This window comes from Grampus griseus, assembly GCF_964374135.1.
Source record: "Grampus griseus genome assembly, chromosome: 3".
In the NCBI taxonomy this organism is placed as follows: domain Eukaryota; kingdom Metazoa; phylum Chordata; class Mammalia; order Artiodactyla; family Delphinidae; genus Grampus; species Grampus griseus.
In genome coordinates, this window is record NC_139019.1 from 145,756,033 (window position 1) to 145,783,475 (window position 27,443).

Below are 27,443 nucleotides of genomic sequence, written 5' to 3' on the forward strand. Positions count from 1 at the left end.
CGTACCGCAAAAAAAAATTAAAAAAAGAGGGTAGGAGGTGCTGCAGGGCCTCTTGCCATAGACTCAGCTCTCTCCTGGGCCTCTCCATTTGACTCCCTTCCTGGCTCCCAGCTCTCTCAGGGTGCAAGGCCAAGCCTCCAGGGAATTCCTTGTGCCTTCCCACAGGGCTGGAGCCAAGAGTGAGTTTCGAGGCCACTGGCTATAGTGACAGGGAGGACTGAGGGCTCAGAGAACACTGTGAAGCACTTCTGTTAGGAGGTTCAACTGGCCATAGAAGAAGGATGCTCCTAAAATGGACTTTGTGGGGAATGGAAAATCCTCTGTGTGAGGGGTAGGGATGGGGAAGGGGGAGCAACCTAGAAACCTAGCCAAATTTCTCCCAGAGTCTCTCCTATCTCTTCCTGGGTTGGCCTGCTCAGCCTCTATCCCCCATTCTCTTGACCCCTATGTCTCTTTTTGAAACTTCCCAGCGTGGAAAGCACGAGGTCTTGGCATTTGCAAGTCTCCTTTTACATAGACAAGGCTCTCTATTGATCCCAAAGAAGCTTTTCAAATACGTAACCAGGGATCAGAATTTTAGAAATGGTCAAGTTCTATTTTATGGATGGGAAGCTGAGGACTAGAGAGGTGGAATGGCTTGTCCAAGGTCATACGCACTGCAAAACCCCATTCCATTATACCAGGACAGAGGGGTGTCCTCCATATTCAGAACCGGAGACTCATCTTCCAGACACGATGGGTGGCGTTACCCATTCTATTTGACTTTCATGGGTCTTTGATCTTGAGTCTTTTCTGGCTGTGGTCCAGGAGCATGGCTGAGATGCAACTCAGAATCAAAGGCCTGGCAGCCAGCAGCCCTAGCCGGAGCTGAGGATTCCCACAGACATCCAGAACCTGGTCAGAGCTCCACCCAGAGGAGGAGCTGGGAGAGGCTCCACCCACCTGTCTGCCTGGCTGGTCTTGAAGCTCTGTCCTTCCCGCAGAGAGATCCACTCCATCAGAGAGTGACTGTGTGCCTGCATCCAGGGGGTCAGGGCTGATGATGGGGCAAATCTCGGGGACCCAGAAGACCATGCCGTACCTGAAAGCCCAGCATGAAGCCCTGAAGGACCTGTCCTAACGGAGCCTTGTCAGCTGTCTGGTAAGGGAACTCCCAGTGCCTGAAGGGAGGAAAGGGAAGGGGATCCAAAGATAAGCCCTGCTGGGACTGAGGGAAGGGGGCCGGGTCTGGAATTTGCTGAGCACCTACTTTGTATCAGGTTTCACCATCATCTGAAGAACTATTGATTCCTATCCCTTTTACATTGGAGGGAACTGAACCTCAGGGAGAAGTAATACAATCTCAGAGCAAGTGCAGAGTAAGAGTAAAGCACCTTCTGTCTGATACTCGAGCCACAGGTGTTCCTGTCTGTGTTGCCACCCAGGACACACACCACACACCTTTACCTTCTGTGATTTGCTCAAGGTGGACCCATGGTAATAATGCCTTTCCTCACCTCAACCTAATTCAGGATCCACTCCTGCTTCCCAACAAGTGTTTCTGTCTATACTGAAGAGACTGATGACAGGGGAACCGTGCCTGTGTAGGAAGGAGGCTAATATGAGAAGTTTGGAGCTCACGGTATTTATGTGATAGCGATTCTGGGAATGGGAGTGGAAACCTGCACATGTTGGAACTACCTCTGCTTCTTAAACTCGATACTGAGGATAAGGGGAAGGACAAGGGTTGAGGAAATGAACTAAAGGGAGAAAGTTTGATTGTGACCATTGGTGGATTGATAATGGTATTGTTGATGTGTGAGAAGGAAAAGACTGAGGTAGAGAAACATGACAGAATGCAGAATTATAGGAGCTTACATATGTGCAAAGATGTTCATTACTGATTTTGTAACAGTAAAAAATTTGGAAATAACTTAGTATCTATATAGGACATGTGTTATATAAATGTTAATACATTGACCTTATGAAATACCTTGCTGCCATCAGAAAGAATGAGGCAGATCTATAGGAACTGACATGGAAAGGTCCCACTGACATTGGGAAAGAGCATGTGTCAGGTGCAGTGATTAAAAGCACTTGTAAGTCAAGTATACTTCAATTTTTTTAAAAAAGGTGCAAGTGAAATAAACAAAACCATAAAAATGCTAAAAAAAAGAAAAAGCTCTTGGCTCAGCTTACCTGGATTCACTTCTGCCCCTCACGTGCTACGTAACCTTGGGACTTTCCTTATCCTCTCTAAGCCTCAGTTTCTTCATCTGTAAAATGAGAATGGTAGTTACTACTTCAAAAAGTTGTTGTGAGGACTGGAGAGGTTCTTGGCACAGTACAAGCGTGCATTCAATATTCAATAAAGATTTGCTTTATTATTAAGTGAAAATGTAAATAGCAAAAATATATGCACACTATCATCCCAATTTTGCTGTTAAATATTTTTCTTCCTGCAAAGACATATGTTTATATATAAACATAGTAGATGTCTGGATAAAACAACTGTTAACAGTGGTCATCTCGGAGGTATGAGACTAGAGAGGAGTGAGGGAGGGATTTACACTGTTTTTTTAAGAGAGTTTACTTTTCAGAGAAGTTTTAAGTTCACAGCAAAACTGAGCCCCATACACGTGCGCGGCCTCCTGCACCATCAATGTGCCCCACCAGAGTGTACGTTTGTTAAATTGATAACCCTACAATGACACATCACTGAGATTTACACTTCTGACTGTATACATCTCTATCTCATTTCCATTTCTACAATAAGCATGTGTTTGTTTTGTAAGTAAAATAATGTTAATTAATGGCTGAATGGCACCCTAAGCCCCAGCACGGCAAGACTCTAGAAAGTGGCCTGGTTCACAGAAGCTACCAAAGCAGAGGGTATGACCCAGCCTGGATCTGCCTGGGAATGCAACCTGAGCCCTCACCCCCGCCCCAAGAACCTCCACTCTGCTGTCACCAGCGTGACGGGTCACAGGCTCACCTGCCTGACTGTCTGTTGCTCTCTCAGAGACATCTGACAGCAGCTCCCAAACCTGAGGAGGCCATGCCCCTGGGCCATGCCTACCCTGACAGTCTGCACGCATACAGTGCTCACCCACAGCATCTGAACTGCTTCAAAGCACCCAGGGAGCAGGTCCAGGAGGTTGGGAGAGCAGCCAGTGGGACTGGGTCTTGAGGCAGCCATCCCTGGCTTCACAGTCTCCTCTGACATTCACTAGCACAGTGACCTTTCTGTGAGTTCTGTTTCCTCAACACAATGCAGGGGTTAACCTGCCCATCTCACAAGGCCACCGTGAGGATAGAGCAAGAAGATCTGTGGGAAAGTACCTAACACATTCCTTGGCACATGGAGGTCCTCGGGAAGTTTTCATTTCCTGGCTACGTGACCTGCTTAACAGGCCTAGACCCTCAGATACATGGCGTGGTCAGGGGGAGTGTGTCGTCGAGGATGTCCTTCCTGGCAAAGTCAGGACAAGGACAGGGTGAGGACAGTCCTGGGGATCCCCAGATATGCAGCTCAGGGTGGACCAGCTATATTTCTGCTCTGGTGAACCACCCTCTAAACAAGTCCTCAGCCTTTATTTGGGCTGGATTTAAAATGTGATCCTTCAAAATGAAGTCACTCCTGGATGACATTCAGGGGGCAGGAGCTGAAACGGAAAGGTGTGGGAAGAGGCTGCTCCCCACAGACGTGGAGAAAATGCTGTAACTGACGCCCCACAGGACAGAAAAGCTGGGCTGGGAGGAGGTGAGCCTTTTGGGTTGTCTGCCTCTCACCTACCCCATCTGTTTCCCCAGGTATTTCTACTTCAGCCCCTCTCTGCATAAGCAGCTCCTCAACATGAGGCACAGTCTCCACTTGACCTTCCTGTGTCTGAGTCTCCTCACTGGAAGGTGAGCTTTGCTACCCCACGGTGGCTTTGAGCTGAACTGCTTTGGGTTTTGCATGTGGTGGGAGGGGCAGCAGCGCTTTCTACTTAGCAACGGTGAGACAGAACGTCAGGCCTTCACCTCCCTGATGCACCAGGACAAATGCAACTTCTTGCCAGTTATTCTATCTGGAGAAGTCAAGCTTCCAAAAGGGTCATAGATGGATGAACCCCTTGGGTTTGGGGGGGAAGGTGCTTGGAGTGTTCCCAAATTAGCATGACACTGTGATATATAGCAAATGGGTAATAAAATGGAGTGGGATCGGGACATGTATTAATTCAGCAGCTGAAAATCAGAGATTTCTCTTTGGGGAAGTTACTGCTCGTATCTGAGCACAACCACACACAGACATGCAAACACAAGCTCAAGTCTGTGTGTATGCATGTTTATCCACACGTAAGCAAGCTTGTGCACCGAAACCCATTTTCTTTTCCAGGATGTGTATCCAGGGGAATCAGTTTAACATCAAGGCCAGCAGAAGTGACAAGCTGTCCCTGCCTGGCTTTGAGAATCTCACAGCAGGATATAACAAGTTCCTCAGGCCCAATTTTGGTGGTAGGTCATTCTTTTTGCCTAGGACATCAATTCAAAAAGATAGGAACAGAGACAATATGCAGACAAGGGTTTCAGGAGGTTTTAGTCGACTGCGTTTTCTGACCTGCCACTGGTTAAGGAGTGGCAGTGATGGATACAGACAGCTGCCAATGATTTTTCACGCTACCTTGGAGAAAGCACTTTCTCTGGTCTCTTCACCTGCAGGATACAGAAATACTCCTCCCCACTGAGGAGGTTCCTAGAGCCCCCTCACAACCTCACACACGCTGTCCGCCTTCTGCTCACACTTCCAGTGTCATTATTCAAGGAACCCACCATGTCTCACCAGGACTACTCCACCTGGTCCTCCTGCCTCAGCCTGCTTCCTCAAGGCTAACCCTCTACTCTGTCAACTGGATGACCCCCCTGGGTCCTTTGCTGCTCAGAATACCTGCCTGCTTCCCAGCATCCTCAGCATACAGTCCAGAGCCCTTTGCATGGCACACCAGGCGCTCCCCAGCCCAGCCTCTGTCTGTCAGTCTCATCTCCCCAACTTCTCCCGACTATGCCCTGCTACAAATGTGCCCCCTGACCTCCTTGGCCTCCCTGGTCTCCGTGCTTTTTGCTGAGACTGTTTACCTGTCAAGAATGGCTTGTTCCAATTTGACTCCCTGGTGAAATGTCAGTTTTCCTTCATGTCTTAGATCAAAGGCTTCCTCCTCTGAGCAGCCCACCCAGATTCCTCCAGGCCCCATCCCCTTTCTTCACACTTTGTTTTGAACATATCTCCAAGTCATAGCCATTACCGGGTGATACTGTCACTGGCTTTATGTCTGTCTCAGCTCTAGGCTGCAGTCCCCTGGGGGAGTCTTGCTTTATTTACCTCACCAAACCCAGCAGCATCTCGGTACTTAACAGATAGCAAATTATCAATTAATATTTGTTGGAAGAATGAGGCAAGGAGGGAAAGAATGAGGCCACCACATACCTCCTCACAGGGTCTCAGCCTCTCTGTTTGTAAAATGCAAGACTGAACCAATGTGGTCACTAATGTCTTGTTACCTCGAGCAGAAACTAGTAGAAAGAGCCTTGGAGTGGAACAAACCCGAGTTTGGCTCCTTGGCTCTACTGCTGGGCAAGCATCTTAGCTTTCTGAGCCTCAGTTTCCCTTTCTGTAATTGGGGGTCACATTATCTGCCTCACAGGGAGGACTGAATGAAATGAAGTGTGTAAATACAGCATCAGGATGCAGTCTATTTTCATCCCTTTCCTTCTTGCTCCTCCCTTCAGATGATAAAATTCTCTGGTCAGATCTAGCATTAGTGGGTCAGTCCAGGTCCTCTGAGGAACAGACACTGGGAGGGGATTATCCGTGCAAGATATTTATTGGGGCCATATCTGTGACAAAATATGGGGCAGAAAAAGGAGGAAGCTGGAGAACTGTCAGACCGCAATGCAGGTCTGACCCCAGTGGAAGGAGGGAGGGAGGGAAGGAAGGCTGGTGGAGGAGTCTTAGACTACAGTGCGATTCTAAGTGTGTTTGCAAAGGCCACCAGGGAGTTCTTGAGCTAAAGTTCCCATCAGAGGAGTCTCCCATCTCTGTGCCTCCCAGGAACAGGCCTGCCTTAGTATTCCTGCCATGCTCAGTCCCTGGTGGGATGCAGCCCATGGGAAGCATGGCCTCCAAGCAAGTGTGGTGGAAGATTTCAGAGCACAGCAGCTAGGGCCAATCACACCCCCTTCGGTTGGAGATCTGAGAGACGCAGCTTCCTGGCCACACAATTAGGATTTGAGGTCCTTATGTTAAGGGACCTTGGGGGGCTTCAACCTCCTCTGGTTTTCCCAGGAGCAACTGAACACTAATGACAAGCACATGAGTCTCCACATCTGGTTGGCTCCACTCAACAATTTCTCTGCCTCCCAGATCCCAAACAATTAGGCCAGGACACTGCCTTTTTTTTTTTTTTTTTTTTTTTTTTTTTTTTTTTTTGCGGTACGCGGGCCTCTCCCTGCTGTGGCCTCTCCCGTTGCGGAGCACAGGCTCCGGACGCGCAGGCTCAGCGGCCATGGCTCACGGGCCCAGCCGCTCCGCGGCATGTGGGATCCTCCCGGACTGGGGCACGAACCCGTGTCCCCTGCATTGGCAGGCGGACTCTCAACCACTGCGCCACCAGGGAAGCCCCACACTGCCCTTTTTGTTGCTTGCTCACGGGCCAACAAGGTACAGAGTCCTAGGGCAAGGTGCCCATTCTGAGCCTGGAGTGGACCTAAGGGGACGTGAGGCCCAGATCCACCTGGGGCAAAAATGGGGCAAGGGGTCATCGGTCAAAAGGAGGGGAAGGCACAACCCCCACCCCTTGTCACGAGCCTGTGGCACGCTGCCTTCTACAGAACCTACATTTACAAGGCAGCCTCGAGGCCCACGGAGGGACTGTTGCTCTCCGTAATGTCTGTCCACCCAGTTCTCGGACCCTGATGTCCTTGAGCGACAAGACCTCTACAGGGTTTTTCAGGGACTGAGCTGGACAGCACAGGTTTGCAAGCAGGCCCTCATGAAATCTGCCCAGAACCTGGCTTTGACCTCTTTCCTAGGAGAAAGCTGCCCTCTGGTGGCACAGCTAACTTTTATAACTCAAGGGGAAGAAGGAGCAAACTCCGGTCTATAAAAAAGCCAACTGAAGGAAGGCCTAGACTAGACTACCTAGAAACAGACTAAACAAACAAACAAAAACCCACACTGAGGCTGGAGCTCTTGTGTGTTTTCCATTCTCCATGTTTCTCAAGGGGCGGGGAGGGGGGCAACCAACACTGACCCACTGCCCACTGTGTTCCAGGCACATAAGATAGATCCTGTAACCTTCCCAACCCAACCCTTGCTGGCTAGCATTAGTAGCTCTATTTTACAGGTAAGAAACTGTAGAACAGAGAAGTTTAGCAATTTGTTCAAGGTCACACTGCTATGATGTGGCCAGCAGAGGTTTCAAACACTCTGACTCTAAGATCCTCTTCTTAACACTGCACCTTGCTGCCTTGAGGGGCAGAAAGCCACTTAGCACCATAACTCCTTCAGCACCCTCCAGTGTCTGCCCTCAAAGATCTCCCCCTTTCCCACCAAGTATTAACACTAAGTATTAAGTTAATTATTGTTAATTGCTTTGGCTTTAAAACTCCACTTCCAAATTCTTACCTATATATCCTGTGGCTTGGTTTCCTTCAATCGATCATTAGGCTGCTCTGTCTGATTCCCCCCAGTTTGCTGTTTCTAAGTGTCCTTTGAATTTGGCCTCTCCTTTTCCTGGTTAACGCGTTGTCAGTTTCCAGAGGCGTCCCCAGTTATCTTGCAAGTGAATGCTACTCTATCTGTTAACCTGGTGAGGAAAGTTTTTGCTTTTCCAGAATTAGCTAAGATCACCGGAGGAGAGGGGAAGGGAAGGGAAATGCTGTTTACTAAGCGCCTGGTAGGATGTGACAGGAACAATGCTGGGGACTTTGTACAGATAATTATTTCTGAGCACCTTCTAGATGTCCAGCCAGGCGGGCACTTCATGTCCATTCTCTCTTGCCACCACCCTGCAAAGAAGCTGTCACACACCTAGTCTCATTTAACCCTGTCCGTGACCCTCTGATGTCATTAGCATTATATTCAAACCTTCAGGTGAGAAAACTGCAGTTCTGAAGGACCTGGTAACTTTTCCCACATCGAAACTCACGTCTTTCTGACTCCTGGGCTTTTGTTCCACATGTCCAGCCTAAGGAGGAGTAAACGTCCCTGGCCTGGCCTGGCCGCCGAGTATCGTGGCTCCCAAACCTCAGTCCTGAGAGCTAAGACAGGCCCTCTCAGGAGTTTGGCCCATCTGCTGGGACTCCAGGATTGAGACCCAACATCTGCACACCAGATGAAACGTGGACAGCTCTGCAATTCTAAATAGTTTAGGGTTCTTGGAGAATAAAGGAGGTGGAGGAGAGTGTCAGGAGGTGAGCGGGAGCTCAACCATGAGCAGTCTTGAATGCCATCTTGTGGTAAATTTACTTGGTTGGGGGGGGAAATATATTTGTGTACAAATTACCAAATCTCTATTACATTTCTAATGAGTCCCTTGCAAGCACCATAGGAAAAAATCTCCAAGTAAGAAGTAGCAAATACCGCTACATTCTTTAAAATATACACTAATTAATCGTGTGGTCTCTCTCTTATGTATTTAGCTAACTACATATTTGTGTATTTTTTTCATACAAAAGGGAGGCACACGCTACATAGTGGTTCCTCCTGAGATGGGGAGGATAGAAATTAACCTTTTATTTAGAAGTATTTTATATACTTCTAAATTGTTTAAAAGTTTCCAATAGGCATAATTTTCTAATATATGCTTATTTTTTAACTGTGCTAATGTAGGGTTAGGAAATCTGTTTGTGTTTCTATGGAAGTCTTTCTGGTTTTTCTTCATTCTTAGGAGAACCTGTTCAGATAGCACTGACTCTGGACATTGCAAGTATTTCCAGTATTTCAGAGAGTAACATGGTAAGTGTGGCCCCCTCATCTTCCACCCAAGGAGCCCCTCTCCTGTGTTTTATGAGGACACATGTTCTAGCTACTCAAAGCAGAACAGAGACTTACTTGGAATGGCAGAAGCTGGAGACCTATCCTGAAACTCCAGACAGTGGAAGATGCTTGTAAAACAGATCTTCTGAGTATCAGAAGGAAAGTGGATTCAAAGGCTAGGAGGGGAGAAATGAGGGAGTGGAGTGGGTGTACTTGGTGAGGGATAAAAGTGGGGGACAAGAATAAAAGTGCAGGGGGGAAGCCTGAATGTCACATGGTCCCTCACAGAGTGGGAGACAAGCTGATGAAAACCAACAATCACGTAACTGCTTTCAACCGTCCTCTCACTTAAGACAACACATTATAGATAAGGTGACACTAAAGGCAGTTTAGAGGGTCCACTGTGGACTCTGGGTAAATCCTGGACAACCTAAGCACCTTGCTCACCAAAACCTTCAACAATTTGGTGTGGCCTCTGTGATCGAGGGCAAGTAAGTTAAGACCCTGAACATGCTCCTGTGGGGCCCCCTTTTGGCAGTGGGCGTTACTATCCAGAATCAATAAGGTGCTTTGTTCTCTTATTGCTACAGGCCACCACCTCAAGACAAACTTTATTTACCCATGTCTACTGTAGTACGTGCTCTTGACCTCAGTGGAGGTGGGTAGGGGAGTAAGACTTGACCCTTTTCCTTCCCTTTTCTGAGCTTTCTCCCTCCATCCATTTCCTCCCCACCGGCTGCCCCCTCAGGACTACACAGCCACCATATACCTCAGACAGCGCTGGACGGACCAGCGGCTGGTGTTCGAAGGCGACAAGAGCTTCACTCTGGATGCACGCCTAGTGGAGTTCCTCTGGGTGCCAGACACTTACATCGTGGAGTCCAAAAAGTCCTTCCTCCATGAAGTCACTGTGGGAAACAGGCTCATCCGCCTCTTCTCCAATGGCACAGTCCTGTATGCTCTCAGGTAATTGGATACCTGCGACCTCAGGGTTGGAGGGGGAAAGAGCGGGGAGAAAAGGCAAAGGAATTCTGAACAGCGCTCGAATAACCACCTACCCTTCTCATGTGCCTGCCTTCTTAGATCCCTGTCCCCAGAGCAGCAGGGCCCTTTCTCAGTCCAGTTTGGCTCAACAAGAATCTACTGAGAATGTGTGCTCTGTGCCAGGCCCGTGCTGGACACTGCGGATATGGAGCTGAATAAGACACTGTCCTGACACAGACACATAAGGAAAGGAAGTCAGGGCGCTGGGGCCCCAAGGTGGAGAGTAGGTTAGTGATTTGGGGTGATGTTAGAGGATGCTTTCACAGGACTCTGAGCTGAATCTTAAAGAGTTAACGGAAGTTCGCCAAGAAGAGGTAAGGGGAACAGCAAGAGCAAACAGAGAGGTGATACAAAGAACTTTCCTTTCATGGGGCTCAGCGGGGTGGCGGTGGCTTAAGAATACATCTTTACTTAGCTGAGTCATTCTTGTACAGACAGAGAAGCAAAGCAGAGTCCTCCAAGCCTCACCACCCGTAGTCACAGGCTCCCCTTTGCCCCTTCTACAAATCCCTGAGGCCAAAACTTCCTCCCACCCAATCGTTCATCGAGCCGCTGGTTGGCAGGAACAGGGAAGATGCCCCCAAAGTGCTATGTAAGGCAGCCCACAGGCGGAGGACTCATGGCTGCCTGTGCCAGGGCTGGACAAGGACTGCAAACACTGCTAGAGGCCTTCAGCAGAAGGCCAGGAACCAAATATTCATGAGGCTGATCTTAAATCCCAAGTGAGAGGCTGAAGTTGTAAAACAAGGACGGAGCTAAGCAATGAGCTGAAGTCTCGGACCATTTCTCTGACACTCCTCAGCTGCACTGAGTTTTGCAAAGGTCAGCCAGAACCCCAGCACCTCTTTCAAGAAGTCCAGTAGACCTCTCCCTCCACCCCAACTCCAGTCCGTATTAAGGTGCCCCTTCCTCGTATTCCCACAGCACGTGTGTGTGTGTGTGTGTGTGTGCGTGTGCGTGCGTGTCTGTCTGTATTACGGCACATAACACAGCATCCTGTACAAGGATTACAAGTGATGGATGATGATTAATAGCCTGGCTCTAGAGTCAGACAGATTTGGGGGCAAGTTCTTGCTCTGTGACCTTAGGTAAGTTACTTGACTCTCTGAGCTCCAGTTCCCTCAGCAGCAAAAGGAGAATAATAATATTTCCTACCTAGTCAAGCTACTTTAAAAATTCAAAGGGATAATTCATGCGAAGCATTTTGCATAGGCACGGACTCCTTATGGGTCTCTCCTGAAGAATAAGTTTCAACACTGAATGAAAAAGCATCTCAAACAAGCCAGTGAATTATTCTGTTCTGCAATGTTGTTGCAAGTTTGCCTCTGAATTGCCAACATTCCAACTTCCTCCACTCTGGACCCCAAGCTTTAACTGAGTCTCACAGGTGTCACTTAGCACAGAAAAACTCAGGACTGCTTTGAATGTAGGCACCAAGTCACACATTCACTGTAAGAGTCAAGGTGAAAGTTCTCTTGGAGTGGCCCTTAAGAGGGAGTGTATACTTTCTATAGCATCCTCATAACACTCTCTATGAATCCATCATTTTTCCTTTCTTAGAATCACAACAACCGTTGCATGTAACATGGACCTGTCTAAATACCCCATGGACACACAGACATGCAAGTTGCAACTAGAAAGCTGTGAGTATATATCGTGTGGGCCCCTTAGATGATTTTCTGGGGTGACTCAGATCTGTGCTTTCATGAAGAGTGTCCTATACCTAGTGGCCTTTCTCTCCTTGATGTTGATTACAATGGGTTCAGACCTTCTGGGTGTACATCCAGAGAGATCTGGAGACCGCTCAAAACCAAACCTTACAGTATTACATCTTTGGGAGAGGACCACTGTGCATTGGCACCAAATATTTCCACCTAAAAGTGGATAAGACAGCCAAGCAAACAGGGGTCAGTAGGACTAGGAGGGGGCCTCAGAATCTGCTAACTCATGGAAGCCAGAAAGAACACAGCAGAAGTTAGAAATGGCAAGTATACAAAACAATCACTGACATTTATTGCAAGACTGCTTCCACCTTCTAAAATAAATTGTTTTGATATATATATAAAGCTTAATCTAGTAATGTCAGCAAGTGGGCATCTAAACTGCAGTCTGGGGATTTTCTTGTGATGAGGAAGGAGGTTTTACTCTAAGTTGATGTGTGTCAAATGAACTCCTGGCACCGTGAGTGATCTCCATGATTCCTTAGTAAACCACTCTGAAATGCCCACCATGGGGAGGTGGCACCAGTGATACGTGTTCTGAGAAGAAAATGCCGCATATAGGAGTTATCAAGGTATCAAGGCATGGCTCGTGCAAGAAGGAAAAACTACAGTCAAGTGCTGGAAACCACTGGGCACTTCTTACATAAGGACACAAGTGGCCAACATCCAAGAAACACAACCATTATGAGGCAGCGTTTTTCAGAGGTAGACATTTAATTAAAGACTCAGGCAGGCAGATTAATTACCTTATTGATTAAATGCATGCAAAACCTTCTTGAAGCAATACAGCTGTTTGGGGGCAGACTAAAACTTGAGGTTATCAAAAAGAGAACTCATTTTCAGCCCCACATAGAAAAAGCAATTGCCCTCCATGGATGGCTGTGCTCATCTCAAAACCCAGGAGTGAGATTCTCCTGGAAACTTCAGCACTCTGCTTGCACAAATATCGTCCCCAGTGAGCAGAGGAAGCTTTCATTGAATGTTTATCAGCAGTTATTTGGGTACAGAAACCTCACCAAGGGCATTTTTCCTGAACACCATCCCTAGACAAGAATTGATACCATCCCACAATTGCCCATATCCACTCAGGGACAGAGCAGTGAGAATGTAATGACTGTGAACATTTACCAGTTGTAATAGCAAAGTATCTAAGTAGAGGCTTGTACAACTTACTTTTTTAGATATGTTTTTTCTTTGGGATTCTAGGCCTATTTGGACAGCTGGCTTCAGTAAATGAGGGCATGCTTCCAAGGGAAAGTGCACAGACAATTTTTACCTGGAAATCCTCTAAGAGCTCATGACTACTTCTCCCCCCTATGGAGGCGGAGATAACCACTGACAGACAGTGGATACCATAGGTTAAGACTTAAAAAAATGTTAGTCCCAACACTGGCATCCCACTTCTCAGTAGCCTTGGAGAATGAAGTTCCAGGTTTAAGATCACAGGTACCAGAATCACTGGGCTTTTCCATTCACTAGCTGGGTGACTTTGGGTGAGTAGAATTAACCTCAGTTTCCTCATCAGTGAAGTAGGAAAAATAATAGTATTTGACTCAAAGAGTTATTTTTAACAGCTTTATTGAGGTATAAATTACATACCATAAAATCCAACCATTTTAAGTGTACAATTCAAAGGTTTTTAGTAAATTTTCTGAGTTGTGCAGCCGTTACCACATTCCATTGTTAGAACATTTCCATTACCCCAAAGAGACTCCTAATGCCCATTTACAGTCACTCCCCATTGCCACCACCAGCTCCCAGACCACCACTAATACACCTTTTGTCTCTATGAATGTGTCTTTTCTAGATATTCCATATAAATGGACTCATACCACATGTGGTCTTTTGCATCCGGCTTCTTTCACTTAGCATAATGTTTTTTAGTTCATATATGATGAAGCATATATCAGTACTTTAAGTACTTTATTCCTTTTTACTGCTTTATTCCTTTTTATTCCAGACAAAAGAATACAAGTAGTACAAGTCTCTTTGGCTTGTTTCCGCCTTTCACCTGTTATGAATAACACTGCTGTAACATTTGTGTACAGGTCCTTTTGTGGACATGATTTGATTCTGTTGGACAGATACTTAGGACTGAAATGCTGGGTTAAATTTATGTTTAAGTCTTCAAGAAACTGTCAAACTGTTTTCCAAAGTGGTTGCACCATTTTACATTTCCACCAGCAATGTTCCAGCTTCTCCACATTCTCACCATCTGTTGCTGTCTGTCTTTTTAATTACAGCCATTCTAGTGGATGTGAAGTGGTATCTTACTGTGGTTTTGATTTGCATTTCCCTAATGACTAATGATTTGAGCATCTTTTCATGTGCGTATTAACCATTCATCTATCTTCTCAAAGGTATCATTTGAGGATTAAATGAGATGATAATGTTGTAAAGCACTTAGCAAGGTAATTGCTTACTAAACGATAGATATTATTATTATCATCATCCATGGGCTTTGGTATTCAACTTTTTTGAGGTACAATCCTGGTTTGTTTTTCATTTGCACTGGTATCCTGAGAAACTTATGCAACCTCTCAGAATCTGATAATTTTCATGTATAAAATGGGCAAAACATTATAGTTCCTCAATTCTAAGGCACAGCATTTATTGAATAATAACATTTGAGGAAAAATGTAAGCTCTACTTTATATATATCAAGTATAAGATCCATTTCTATTTTATTTTTTTAAAAAGCTTTAAATAATGAAGAAATATGCAGGTCTACCTTGCAAGCTCATGAGAACCTTAGAGACATAATGTGTAAAGGACATAAATGTTTAATAAAAGGTAGCTATTATTACCATCATCAGCTATATTGGTAAAACTGCTTTGGGAGTTATCAAACACCTATGTTGACACACATCAATAATGTGGCTGGCTGAAGGTTTTTTGTTTTTGTTTTTGCATTTATGCCAATATGAAAATATGAATAGACCAACTGTAAAGTCCCTGAGAACCCCCTCCGAGGGGTTAGACTGTCCTGAAAAGCAATGTCTAGCACAGGCCTTTGTGGGTTCACAGATACATGTTCAAAAATATCATTTAAATAATGATAGAGGCCATTTCTAGTTGCTTATCATCTACCAGGTCTATACGATGCTTAGCATAGAAACGGTTCTCAGCTGATGGTGAAAAGCCCTAGCAGGTCATCTCATTCTGAGTAGACACTGCAATTACACTTGAGAAATCATGCCCAATTTTGCATGGGATCATCCTTGGACTTAGCACCATCAAGACAGAGCTTCTGTTTCCTCCATATCACAGCATTTTCCAGACCAGTTCAATCTGCTACCTTCTGCTGATCAGGGCACTCTTTCACTTGCCAGGGGGCTATGATGGGAATGACGTGGAGTTCAGCTGGCTGAGAGGGAATGACTCTGTGCGCGGGCTGGAGAACCTGCGGCTTGCTCAGTACACCGTACAACAATATTTCACGTTAGCTACCAGATCGCAGCAGGAAACAGGTAACTCGTGGGACAAACTGCACAAAAGCAAAATAGCTGAGCTGTATTCTGAGTCAGAAGTATCATCTTTTTTCCACTTGGTCCCTTTGGGGCCCAGGAACCCCTCTGAGGTGCGGTGGGGCAGGAGGGTTTGGGCTCGGCACTTTTACCTGCTCCACACCTACTACTGAAAAGGTTCCCAAGGGGCTCACAGTCTAGTGAAGTAGATGTCAAGGAAACCAGCAGTTATGATGCTGCAGGAATACTATGACAGAGAAAGGCACAAGAAGAGGATCCTGGGTGAGGGCATTCCCACAAATCCCCTTCTCTACAACCGCAATTTCTTTCATTGAAACTATGATGACAGTTCATGATTAACTATGTTTTGGTGAACAACAGATGGCTTCAGGTGAATATAGTGAAGTTAAACATCCCACAGGGAAACCACTCTGCTAGGTGAGCAGGGATGATTTCCTATCCCTTGTTCACCCTATCAGGAAATTATACACGACTGGTCTTGCAATTTGAGCTTCAGAGGAATGTCCTGTATTTCATTTTGGAAACTTATCTTCCTTCCACTTTCCTGGTGGTGTTATCCTGGGTTTCGTTTTGGATCTCCCTTGATTCAGTTCCTGCAAGAACCTGCATTGGTAAGTAGCTCCAACGGGAGATTTCTAAGAACTGGGTTATTAGGTCCTTATTTTTTTTTTACCTTCTACCATTGTTTTCATTGATATTCCCAGGGCAGTTCCAGGAGCTGGTTTCTTGAGAGACTCTTTTACAGAGAGAGAAAGAGAGACCGAGAGACTATTTTAGGAATAATGCATTTTTAAACTTGTGTTTGACAGTGACAGATAAGGGAGAATTGTGATTCGATGGCCTATTGTCTGTTATTTTGTTTACTGAACTCCTCCCTCCAGTGAGAAGACAGAAGGTGAAACATTTAGAAAGTCATATCACTCATATCTGTATAAAATAGACAAATCAACCCTTTTCCAGAAGGCCACAGACTTTTCAGAATGAGCTATGCTCCATTTCTGAGTCCTATCCTCACCTTGCCAAGTCTTGAAGGGAGACAGTCTGCCACGGGGTGATGGAAGGTTCACTGCCCACTGACGTGGGTACATTGCTTACTTTTTTTCCCAGGAGTGACCACTGTATTGTCAATGACCACACTGATGATTGGGTCCCGCACTTCTCTTCCGAACACCAACTGCTTCATAAAGGCCATTGACGTGTACCTGGGGATCTGCTTTAGCTTCGTGTTTGGGGCCCTCCTGGAATATGCAGTTGCCCACTACAGCTCCCTACAGCAGATGGCAGCCAAAGATAGGGTAAGAATTTTGAGGGCCCTATATATGATTCATCACCTGTGCCATATACTGGTCTGTAGAGATGACCTGGACCTGGTTCCCGACCCCCAGTGATTCAGTTTGCACCAGTGATTCTCATCCTTGTTCAGTTGGGGGAATCTGGAAGTCATGACACCTTTTAAAAAAGACTGCTCTTTTCACCAAATACAGTGAGATATTAATATGTTTACATTTCCAGCAGAAAATAACGGTGTTATCTGTATGCAACATAAAATCACAACCACAAGAAAAAGCATCCATGAAAAACCCAGTATCAAACCTAACATGATCGCTGCTTATGTTTCAGATTAATATGTATTTAATATTTATTCATTTGTCACATTTTTGTTTTCCTAAATTATACAAGTAATGGTTTACTGAAAAATGTATGGAAAAATTAAATTGTGGCAAATTTCGTAATTAGCATATTTTTCTGCTAACAGGGAAAGACTTATTATCTGACTTAGCTGTGAAACACCATGGTCCAGCTCTCAGAATAATAATAATGATTATTATCAATTGAGCATGTATGTGCCAGACACAGTCACAAGCTCTTTGAAAATATTATGTCATTTAAAATGCTCGTAACAACCCAGTAAGGCTATCTCCATTTCTATAGTTGTGGGATTCAAGTATGGAAAGATAAGTGACTTATCCAAGGGGACACAGACAGTAAGAGGCAGAGCTGGGATTCGCACCAGCCAAATCTGCTTGGCTCCAAAGCCTGACACTTACCTGTTATTCCCACTTGAAGTGGGCAACGGGCCATGCCCTTAACTATTATTCTCTGCAGGCCTACGGAACCCTGGGATTCTTTGGAAGCCCAATTTGATAGACGTTAGCATACTAAAGCTCCTGTTAACAGGCAAAAAAATGATACGGATCCAGGGCAGAAGAGCTGCCCTACTTCAGCAAAGTGCCAGGACTGCACAGGGTCCAATGGTGAGGAAATGAGGATTCAGAATAGCCCAAAGATCCAGTTGCCTTTTCTCTTGTGTTTAACTATTGTGAACAAGGTTTCACAATTATATTACTCAAGTACCAAAGGCAAATGATCATATGTGCCAGCCAAAGAATAGGTATTTCATTTATTTTACTCCCTGTAGGCTTTCTTTTTTTAAAAATTATTTATTTTTTAAATTAAATTTATTTTTTAATTGAAGTAGAGTTGATTTACAATATTATATTAGTTTCAGGTGTAGAGCATAATGGCTCGGTATTTTTATACATTATACTCCATTATAAGTTATTACAAAATAATAGCTAATATTCCCTGTTCTGTACAATATATCCTTGCTGCTTATCTATTTTATACACAGTAGTTTATATCACCTTATCCCATACCCCTATCTTGCCCCTTCCCCTTTCTTTTTTTTTTTTTTTTTTGCGGTACACGGGCCTCTCACTGTTGTGGCCTCTCCCATTGCATAGCACAGGCTCCAGACGCACAGGCTCAGTGGCCGTGGCTCACGGGCCCAGCCGCTCTGCGGCATGTGGGATCTTCCCGGACCAGGGCACGAACCCGTGTCCCCTGCATCGGCAGGCGGACTCTCAACCACTGCGCCACCAGGGAAGCCCACCCCTTCCCCTTTCTTTCTCCCCTCTCATAGCCACTAGTTTGTTTTCTATATCTGTGAATCTGTTTCTGTTTTGCTATTTACATTCGTTTTATTTTTTAGATTCCACATATAAGTGATACCACACAGTATTTGTCTCTCTGTCTGACTTATTCCACTAAGCATAATATTCTCTAGATCCATCCACATTACTGCAAATGACAAAATTTCATTCATTTTTATGGCTAGCTAATATTTCATATATATATATATATATATATATCACATATTCTTTATCCATTTGTCTGTCGAGGGACACTTGGGTTGCTTCCATATCTTGGCTATTGTAAATAGTGCATCTGTGAACATTGGAATACATGTATCTTTTTGAATTAGTGCTTTCATTTTTACCTGGATATATACCCAGGAGTGCAATTGCTAGATCATATGGTAGTTCTATTTTCAGTTTTTTGAGGAACCTCCATACTGTTTTCCACAGTGGCTGCACCAACTTACATTCCCACCAACAGTGTACAAGGATTCCCTTTTCTCCATATCCTAGCCAATATTTGTTATTTGTAGACTTTTTGCTGATAGCCGTTTTGACAGATGTGAGGTGATATCTTATTGTTGTTTTGATTTGCATTGTTCTAATAATTAGATATGTTGAGTATCTTTTCATTTTCCTGTTAGTCATCTTTTTGTCTTCTTTGGAAAAATGTCTGTTCAGGTCCTCTGCCCATTTTTTTGATTGGGTTGTTTGTTTTTTTTTGATATTGAGTTGTATGAGCTGTTTATATATTTTGGGTTTTTTTTGTTGTTTTATTTTGTTTTTTTAGTTTACTTTTTAAAAAAAATTAATTAATTTATTTTAGGCTGCATTGGGTCTTCGTTGCTGTGTGCAGGCTTTCCCTAGTTGTGGCGAGCAGGGGCTATTCTTCATTGTGGTGCGCGGGCTTCTCATTGCCGTGGCTTCTCTTGTTGCAGAACATGGGCTATAGGTGTGTGGGCTTCAGTAGCTGTGGCTCGCAGACTCTAGAGCGCAGGCTCAGTAGTTGTGGCGCACGGGCTTAGTTGCTCCGCAGCATGTGGGATCTTCCCGGACCAGGGTTTGAACCTGTGTCCCCTGCATTGGCAGGCGGATTCTTAACCACTGTGCCAGCAGGGAAGTCCCTGTTTATGTATTTTGGATACTAACCCCTTGTTGTTCATATCATTAGCAAATATTATCTCCCATTCAGTAAGTTATCTTTTCATTTTATTGATAGCTTCCTTTGCTGTGCAAAAGCTTTTAATTTTAGGTCCCACTTGTTTAATTTTTGCTTTTGTTTCTTTTTGTCTTAGGAAAGTGATCCAAAAAATATTGCTATGATTTATGTCAAAGAGTGTTCTGCCTATGTTCTCTTCTAGGAGTTTTATGGTTTCAGGTCTTACATTTAGGTCTTTAATCCATTTTGAGTTTGTTTTTGTGTATGGTGTGACAAAATGTTCTAATTTCATTCTTTTAAAGCTGTACAGTTTTCCCAGCACCACTTATTGAAGTAACTGTCTTTTCTCCATTACATATTCTTTTCTCCTTTGTCATAGATCAATTAACCATAGGCAATTCTGTTCTGTCCTATTGATCTGTGTGTCTGTTTTTGTGCCAGTGCTATTTTGATTACTGTAGCTTTATAATAGCATAGTCTAAAGTCAGAGAGGGTGATACCTCAAGCTTTGTTCATTTTTCTCAAGATTGCTTCGGCAATTTGGGGTCTTTTTTTGTTTCATATGAATTTTAGGATTATTTGTTCTAGTTCTGGGGAAAATGTCATGGGTATTTTGATAGTGATTGCATTAAATACATAGATTGCTTTAGGTAATATGGACATTTTAGCAATATTATGTCTTCCAATTCATGAACATGGGATATCTTCCCATTTCTTTGTATCATCTTTAGTTTTCTTCATCAGTGTTTTATAGTTTTCAGAGTATAGGTCTTTCATCTCCTTGGTTAAGTTTATTCCTAGGTATTTTACTCTTTTTGATGCCATTTTAAATGGGATGGCTTTTTGCTTTCTCTTTCTGATAGTTCATTATTAGTGCATAGAAAAGCAACACATTTCTGTATATTAATCTTGTATCCTGCAACTTTACTAAATTCATTAGTTCTAATAATTTTGGGGTGGAGATTTTAGGGTTTTCTATGTAAAGTATCATGACATCTGCAAGTAGTGACAGTTTTACTTCTTCTCTTCCAATTTGGATGTCTTTTATTTATGTTAAATAGAAGTGGTAAGAGTGGGCATCCTTATCTTGTTCCTAAATTTAGAGGAAAGTCTTTCAGCTTTTCATCATTGAGTATGATGTTAGCTGTAGGTTTGTAAAAATTGACCCTTATTATTTTGAAATATGTTCCTTCTATACCAACTTTGATGAGAGTTTTTATCATGAATGGATGTTTTATCACATGCTTTTTCTGCATCTATTGAGATGATCATGTGATATTTATCATTCCTTTTGTTAATGTGGTGTATTACATTGATTGATTTGCAAACACTGAACCATCATTGTATCCCTGGACTAAATCCCACTTGATCATGGTATATGATCCTTTTTATATATTGTTGGATTTGGTTTGCTAATATTTTCTTGAGGATTTTTGCATCTATATTCATCAGAGATATTGGGCTGTAATTTTTTTTGTAGTGTCTTTGCCTGGTTTTGGTATCAGGGTAATGGTGGCTTCATAAAATGAATTTGGGGGTGTCCTGTCCTCTTCAGTTTTTTTGGAATAGTTTGTGAAGGATAGGTATTAGCTCTTCTTTATATGTTTGGTAGAATTCCCCTGTGAAGCAGTCTGATCCTGGACTGTTGTTTGCTGGGAGGTTTTTAGTTTAGTTTTGTTTGTTTGTTTTTTACAAATTCAATTTCACTACTAGTGATTGGTCTGTTCAGATTGTCTGTTTCTTCTTGATTCAGTTTTGGCAGGCTGGATGTTTCTAGAAATTTGTCCATTTCTTCTAGGTTGTCCAATTTGTTGACATATAACTGTAGTATTCTCTTATGATTTTTTGTATCTCTGTGGTATCAGTTGTTATTTCTCCTCTTTCATTTATTTTATTTGGGTTTTCTCTCTTTTCTTCTTGGTGAGCTTGGCTAAAAGGTTTATATCAATTTTGTTTATCTTTTTAAAAAACCCAGCTCTTTGTTTCGTTGATCTTTCCTATTATTTTTTTGGCCTCTATTTTATTTATTTCCTCTCTGATCTTTATTATCTCCTTCCTTCTGCTAAATTTAGGCTTTGCTTGTTCATCTTTTTCTAATTCCTTTAGATGGTAGATTAGATTGTTTATTTGAGATTTTTCTTGTTTCTTGAGAAAGGCCTGTATTGCTATAAACTTCGTTCTTAGAACTGCTTTTGCTGCATCCCATAGATTTTGGAAAGTTTTGTTTCCATTTTCATTTGTCTTGAGGTATTTTCTGACTTCCTCTTAGATGTATCCATTGACCCATTGGTTTTCTAGTGGCATTTTGTTTAGTCTTCAAATGTTTTTGTTTTTTTCCAATTTTCTTCCTGTAATTAGTTTCTAGTTTCATACTGTTGCGGTTGGAAAAACTGCTTGATATAATTTCTGTCCTCTTAAATTTACTGAGACTTGTTTTGTGACCTACCATATGATCTATCCTGGAGAAAGTTCCATGTGCACATGAAAAGAAGGTTTATTCTCCTGTTTTGGGATGGAATGTCCCATAGATATCTATTAAGTTTAACTGTTCTAATGTGTCATTTAAGACCACTGTTTCCTTACTGATTTTCTGTCTGGATGATTTGTCCATTGGTGTAAATGGGGTGTTAAAGTCCCGCATTATTATTGTGTTACTGTCAATTTCTCCCTTTATGTCTGTTAGTATTTGCTTTATATATTTTGGTGCTCCTGTATTAGGTGCATTTATGCTAACGAGTGTAATATCCTCTTCTTGTATTGATCCCTTTATCATTATATAATGCTCTTCTTTGTCTTTCATTATGGACTTTGTTTTAAAGCCTATTTTGTTTGATATGAGTATTGCTACCCTGGCTTTCTTGTCATTTCTGTGTGCATGAAATATCTTTTTCCATTCCTTCACTTTCAGTCTGTCTGTATTTACCTCGTTTGTAGGCAGCATATAGGTGGGTCTTGTTTTTTAATCCAATCAGCCACCTTATGTCTTTTGATTGAAGCATTTAGTCCACTGACATTTAAAGTAACTACTGATAGGTATGTAGTTATTACCATTTTATTACCTCTTTTCCAGTTGTTTTTCTGGTTCTGCTCAGTTCTTCTCTTTTTGTTTCTTGCCTTGCGGTTTGATGATTTCCTTTAATACTATGCTTATGTTCCTTTCTTTTTAGTTTTTGTGTATCTATTGTAGGTTTTTGACTTGTAGCAACCATGGAGTTCATATATATTGACCTATAACTATACCTACTTGTTTTAAACTTGTAGTCACTTAAGTTCAAACACACTGTAAAAGATCTACATTTTTTACTCCCCTCCCCCACATTTTGTGTTTCTGATGTCATATATTACATCTCATGTTTATCCTTCAACTGTTTTTTGCAGTTATAGTTGCTTTTACAATTTTTTGTCTTTTAATCTTCGCACTGGCTTAAGTGGTTGGTCCTCAATTCTTACTATATATTTGCCTTTCCTAGTGGGATTTTCCCTTTCCTCTAGATTCTTCTTTTCCACTTAGAGAAGACCCTTTAACATTTCTTCTAGGGTAGGCTTATTATTGATTAATTGTTTTAGTTTTTGCTTGTCTTAGAAGTTCTTTATCTCTTCCTCAATTCTAAATAATAATCCTGCTGGGTAATATAACCTAAGTTGCTGGTTTTTCCCTTTCAGCACATTGAATATATTATACCACACTCTTCTGGCCTGCAAAGTTTCTGCAGAGAAATCAGCTGATAGCCTTATGTAGGTTCCCTTGTATATGGTTCTTGTTTTTCTCTTGTTGCCTTTAGAATTCTCTCTTTAACATTTGGAATTTTAATTATGTCTTGGTGTGAGTTTGTTTGAGTTCAGTTTTCTTGGGACCCTCTGTGTTCCCTGTACCTGGATATTTGGTCCTTCTTTGGGTTTGGGAAGTTTTTAATCATAATTTCATCAAATACATTTTCCATCCCCTTCTCTTTTTCTCTTCTCCTTCTGGGACCCCTATAATATGAACACAGATACACTTGATGTTATCCCAGATATCTCTCAAACTATTCTAATTTTTTTTAATTTGTTTTTCTTTTTGCTGTTCTGATTGGGTAATTTCCATTTTCTATCTTCTAGACCACTTCTGCATTTTTCTGTATCATTTAGTCTGCTTCATTCCTTCTAGTGTGAGTTTTTTTTTTTTTTTTTTTTTTTTTTGCGGTACGTGGGCCTCTCACTGTTGTGGCCTCTCCCGTTGCGGAGCACAGGCTCCAGACGCACAGGCTCAGCGGCCATGGCTCATGGGCCCAGCTGCTCTGCGGCACGTGGGATCTTCCCAGACCAGGGCACGAACCCGCGTCCCCTGCATCGGCAGGCGGACTCTCAACCACTGCACCCTAGTGTGAGTTTTATTTCAGTATTGAATTCTTCATTTCTGATTGGGTCTTTTTTTTTCTTTGGCCACACCATATGGCCTGTGGGATCTTAGTTCCCTGACCAGGGATTGAATCTGGGCCCCCAGCAGTGGGAGCATGGAGTCTTAACCACTGGACCACCAGGAAATTCCCAAGATTGCATCTTTCTTTATATTTTTTTAGTTCCTTGTTAAAATTCTCACCGCGTTCATCTATTCTTTTCCCTAATTCAGTTAACATTCTTATTACCAATGTTATGAATTCTTTATCTGGTATTGTTTATTTCTGTTTCATTATTTTTTCGGGGGTTTCTCTTGCTCTTTCAACTGAGACCAGTTCCTTTGCCTTTTCATTTTGCTTAAATGTCTCTGCCTCTATGAGTTTAGGTGAAAGAGTTACCTATTGCAGTCTTGCATGGGCATCCTTATGTGGATGTGTCCCTATACAGAGCGCATGTGCCCATTGCTTTTGCTGGATTTGGTGTTGACGCATGTCATGTCTTTCCTCAGGGTGTGTTGGCAGCTATCACCTTCTGCCACCTTCTGCTGGAAGAAGGTGGGACTGGAAATGGAGGGGCTAGAGCTAGAGCCTGTTGTGAAGTGTGACTTCCCTTCTGCTCAGTGGCCATCACCACCCTATTGGTGGTGGGATCTGCTCCCAAGGAGCTGGAGCAGAAGCCCTGAGGGTTGGGCCCATGCTGGCTCTGTCCCCTTTAAATGTATGTTTTCCCCTCTCCCAGCACTGGGGAAGTGCTGAAGCAAAGGAGGCCTGTGGGGGCTCTCGGTTTGGGTAGGCTGCAGAGAGAGGGCCGAGTGTACTGCCCTCCGATGTACTGCCTGTGCAGGCACCAGCAATTGTTGCCCTTGCTCTGCTCAGATGAAGCCTTGAGTCCAAGTCCCCTTTGTCCTTCATAGCTGATCATTCCCCCAGCCTCTGCCACCCCTGCCCTGTCGGGGAGCCAAACAACAGGGCAAGCGGGACTTGTGTGGATGCTCTGTGTGTATGGGGTATGGTGGTGAGCTATGGTGGATCAGCCACTGTCAGAGTCCTGGGCTGCTTCTGATGTGCTGCCTGAGTAAGAGTCAACAATGGCTGCTGCCACCCCACCCAGACTCTGCCCTGGTACCAGGTTGCCTCTGTGTCCCATGGAGTTTTCTTCCCAGACCAGGTTGTCTCTGCGTACCATGGAGTTTTCTTCCAAGTCTATGTTGTCCCAGCCATGGTGGAGAATGGCAACTCCATGGGACTGCAAGGAGCATCACTATTTCTGTTTGTGTGGCAAAGTCCTTAAGACACTGCTGATTTCTATTAACTCTCATAGTCAATTATTCCCTCCTCCCAGGAATAGAACGGAATTCATCAAACACCTACTAAATGCTCTACATAATTTATGCCATTTAATCTTCCCATCAGTCTCAAGAGGTAGTATTAATGTCATCAACATTTTTCAGGCAAGGAAATTGAGTTCTAAAGGGATTAAGGTGACTAAAATTTCACAATAGTGAGAGGCAGAATGGGATTTGAACCTAGGTCAGCTAGCTTCAAGGTCTGAGCAATTAAAATTTACCACACGGCCATGCACACCTAGAATGGGCAATGGTTATTCTTCCCATTATACAAGCTGATGACCTAGGGACAGGTGCCTATAAACAGGATAATAGGACTGCCAAATCTTGCTTACCAGCCAATTTATGAGGCACTCAGTACTGGTCTCTCCTAAACCTAATTATTCAATACTAAGGCCTCTAAGTATATAAATACCCACTTACTTATTTTGCTGAGTCAAGTCTATCAATCTAACTGCCCTGTTTATGAACTAGGGGAAGGCAAAGGAAGTGGAAGAAGTCAACATCACTAACATCATCAACAGCTCCATCTCCACCTTTAAACGGAAGATCAGCTTGGCCAGCATTGAAATTTCCAGCGATAACGTTGACTACAGTGACCTGACAATGAAAACTAGTGACAAGTTCAAGTTCATCTTCCGAGATAAGATGGGCAGGATTGTTGATTATTTCACAATTCAAAACCCCAGTAATGTTGATCGATATTCCAAACTCCTATTTCCTTTGATTTTTATGCTAGCCAATGTATTTTACTGGGCATACTACATGTATTTTTGAGAGTATGCTGAATTGTTTGCATGTCATAGATCTTCAACAGAACAAAGTAATGATGTAAACGATATTCTAAACCAAGTGTGCATCCTAATCCAGTGGCGCCACAAGTGACTAAAATAACATTTGAGCATTTCTCCTCAAACAATGAACCCCCCTCCAACCATTATTTAAGCTGTGTAGAAGTCCTAGCATTACAGAATCTTTTAATAGAAACATCAACCCATTCCTTTTTTATTTTTATGAAAGATATTCCCATGGAGCCCAAGATTACAAACCTACTCAGGACTGACTGCCCAGTGGCTCCCTGGTCTGCATTTAACTCATATAAAAAATGAAAAGGAAGCTATTACGTGTATTGAGTCAAGTGTCAGAGGTTGTTTCTAAATTAATCACACATGCTATTTACTAAATCTCTACAGTGCTTATAAAATAAAATACATTGCTGCCTATTTAGGGAATAACATATTCTAGTTTTTGGTTTTGATTACAATGAAATGTGGGCTTATAAAAATAAACAAAATTGAGTTATTTGTAGTGAGGTGGATGGACCTAGAGTCTGTCATACAGAGTGAAGTAAGTCAGAAAGAAAAAAAACAAATACCGCATGCTAACACATATATATGGAATCTAAAAAAAGAAAAAAATGGTTCTGATGAACCTAGGAACAGGACAGGAATAAAGACGTAGACGTAGAGAATGGACTTGAGGACACGGAGAGGGGGAAGGGTAAGCTGGGACAAAGTGAGAGAGTGGCATGGACATATATACACTACCAAATGTAAAATAGATAGCTAGTGGGAAGCAGCCGCATAGCACAGGGAGATCACCTCCGTGCTTTGTGACCATCTAGAGGGGTGGGATAGGGAGGGTGAGAGGGAGATGCAAGAAGGAGGGGATATGGGGATATATGTATAAGTATAGCTGATTCACTTTGTTATAAAGCAGAAACTAACACACCATTGTGAAGCAATTATACTCCAATAAAGATGTTTAAAAAAATAAAATAAAATAAAATAAAATGCGGGCTTAAGTAAATTCCCTGGAAGTCAGTGCACTAAATACCAAGGTGAGTTTTTAATACAGTATTTAATGTCATAGCAGAACTGTCCCCATTTCCCAATAAGTCCAACCTTTGAAGAAAAATTTAGTGGATCAGTAATCTCAAACATAAATCTCTTGTTTCTAAGATATAATGGATTCCTCAAACTGGGAGAGCTCTGGGGCTTTATTCCGCCATTTGACATGTCTTATCATTTTACTATTATATGCAAGCCAGTCCTAAACAATGCTGAAGCCCTTTCCCCATAACATGGGAAGAAATGGAGGAACTTTTTAAAAAATTTATTCTGAGTCTTTATACTGACTATTGTCATGAAGCCTTGCAGAATCAAGTCCAATTCTATCTGCTACTCTGACACTGTGCAACACTGCCAGCAGCAGATCCCCTGGATCCTTCCAAGAGGAGCTTTTATCCCTATGTTTTAATGATCAGGAATGACGCTTATTAGATAATGAGCTGTATTACCCAGAAACAAGTGGCTTATCACAAGCCAACTTGGCCTTGCTCAGATACCTGATCTTTCTAGTTGGACTACTTTGAGTGGCTTATCCTGCATGAG

General features: G+C 43.1%; 1 protein-coding gene across 1 annotated transcript; it reads left to right on the forward strand.

Moving 5' to 3' along the window:
* Positions 1 to 3,835: 3,835 nt before the first annotated feature.
* Positions 3,836 to 25,827, forward strand: GABRP (gamma-aminobutyric acid type A receptor subunit pi; the record flags this gene model as incomplete). The annotated part of the gene is made up of 9 exons (XM_082650596.1): positions 3,836 to 3,888; positions 4,361 to 4,479; positions 8,910 to 8,977; positions 9,747 to 9,964; positions 11,603 to 11,685; positions 15,096 to 15,233; positions 15,710 to 15,862; positions 16,359 to 16,546; positions 25,525 to 25,827. The coding sequence occupies 9 exons, from the start codon at positions 3,836 to 3,838 to the stop codon at positions 25,825 to 25,827; spliced, it is 1,323 nt and encodes a 440-aa protein (XP_082506722.1).
* Positions 25,828 to 27,443: the final 1,616 nt, after the last annotated feature.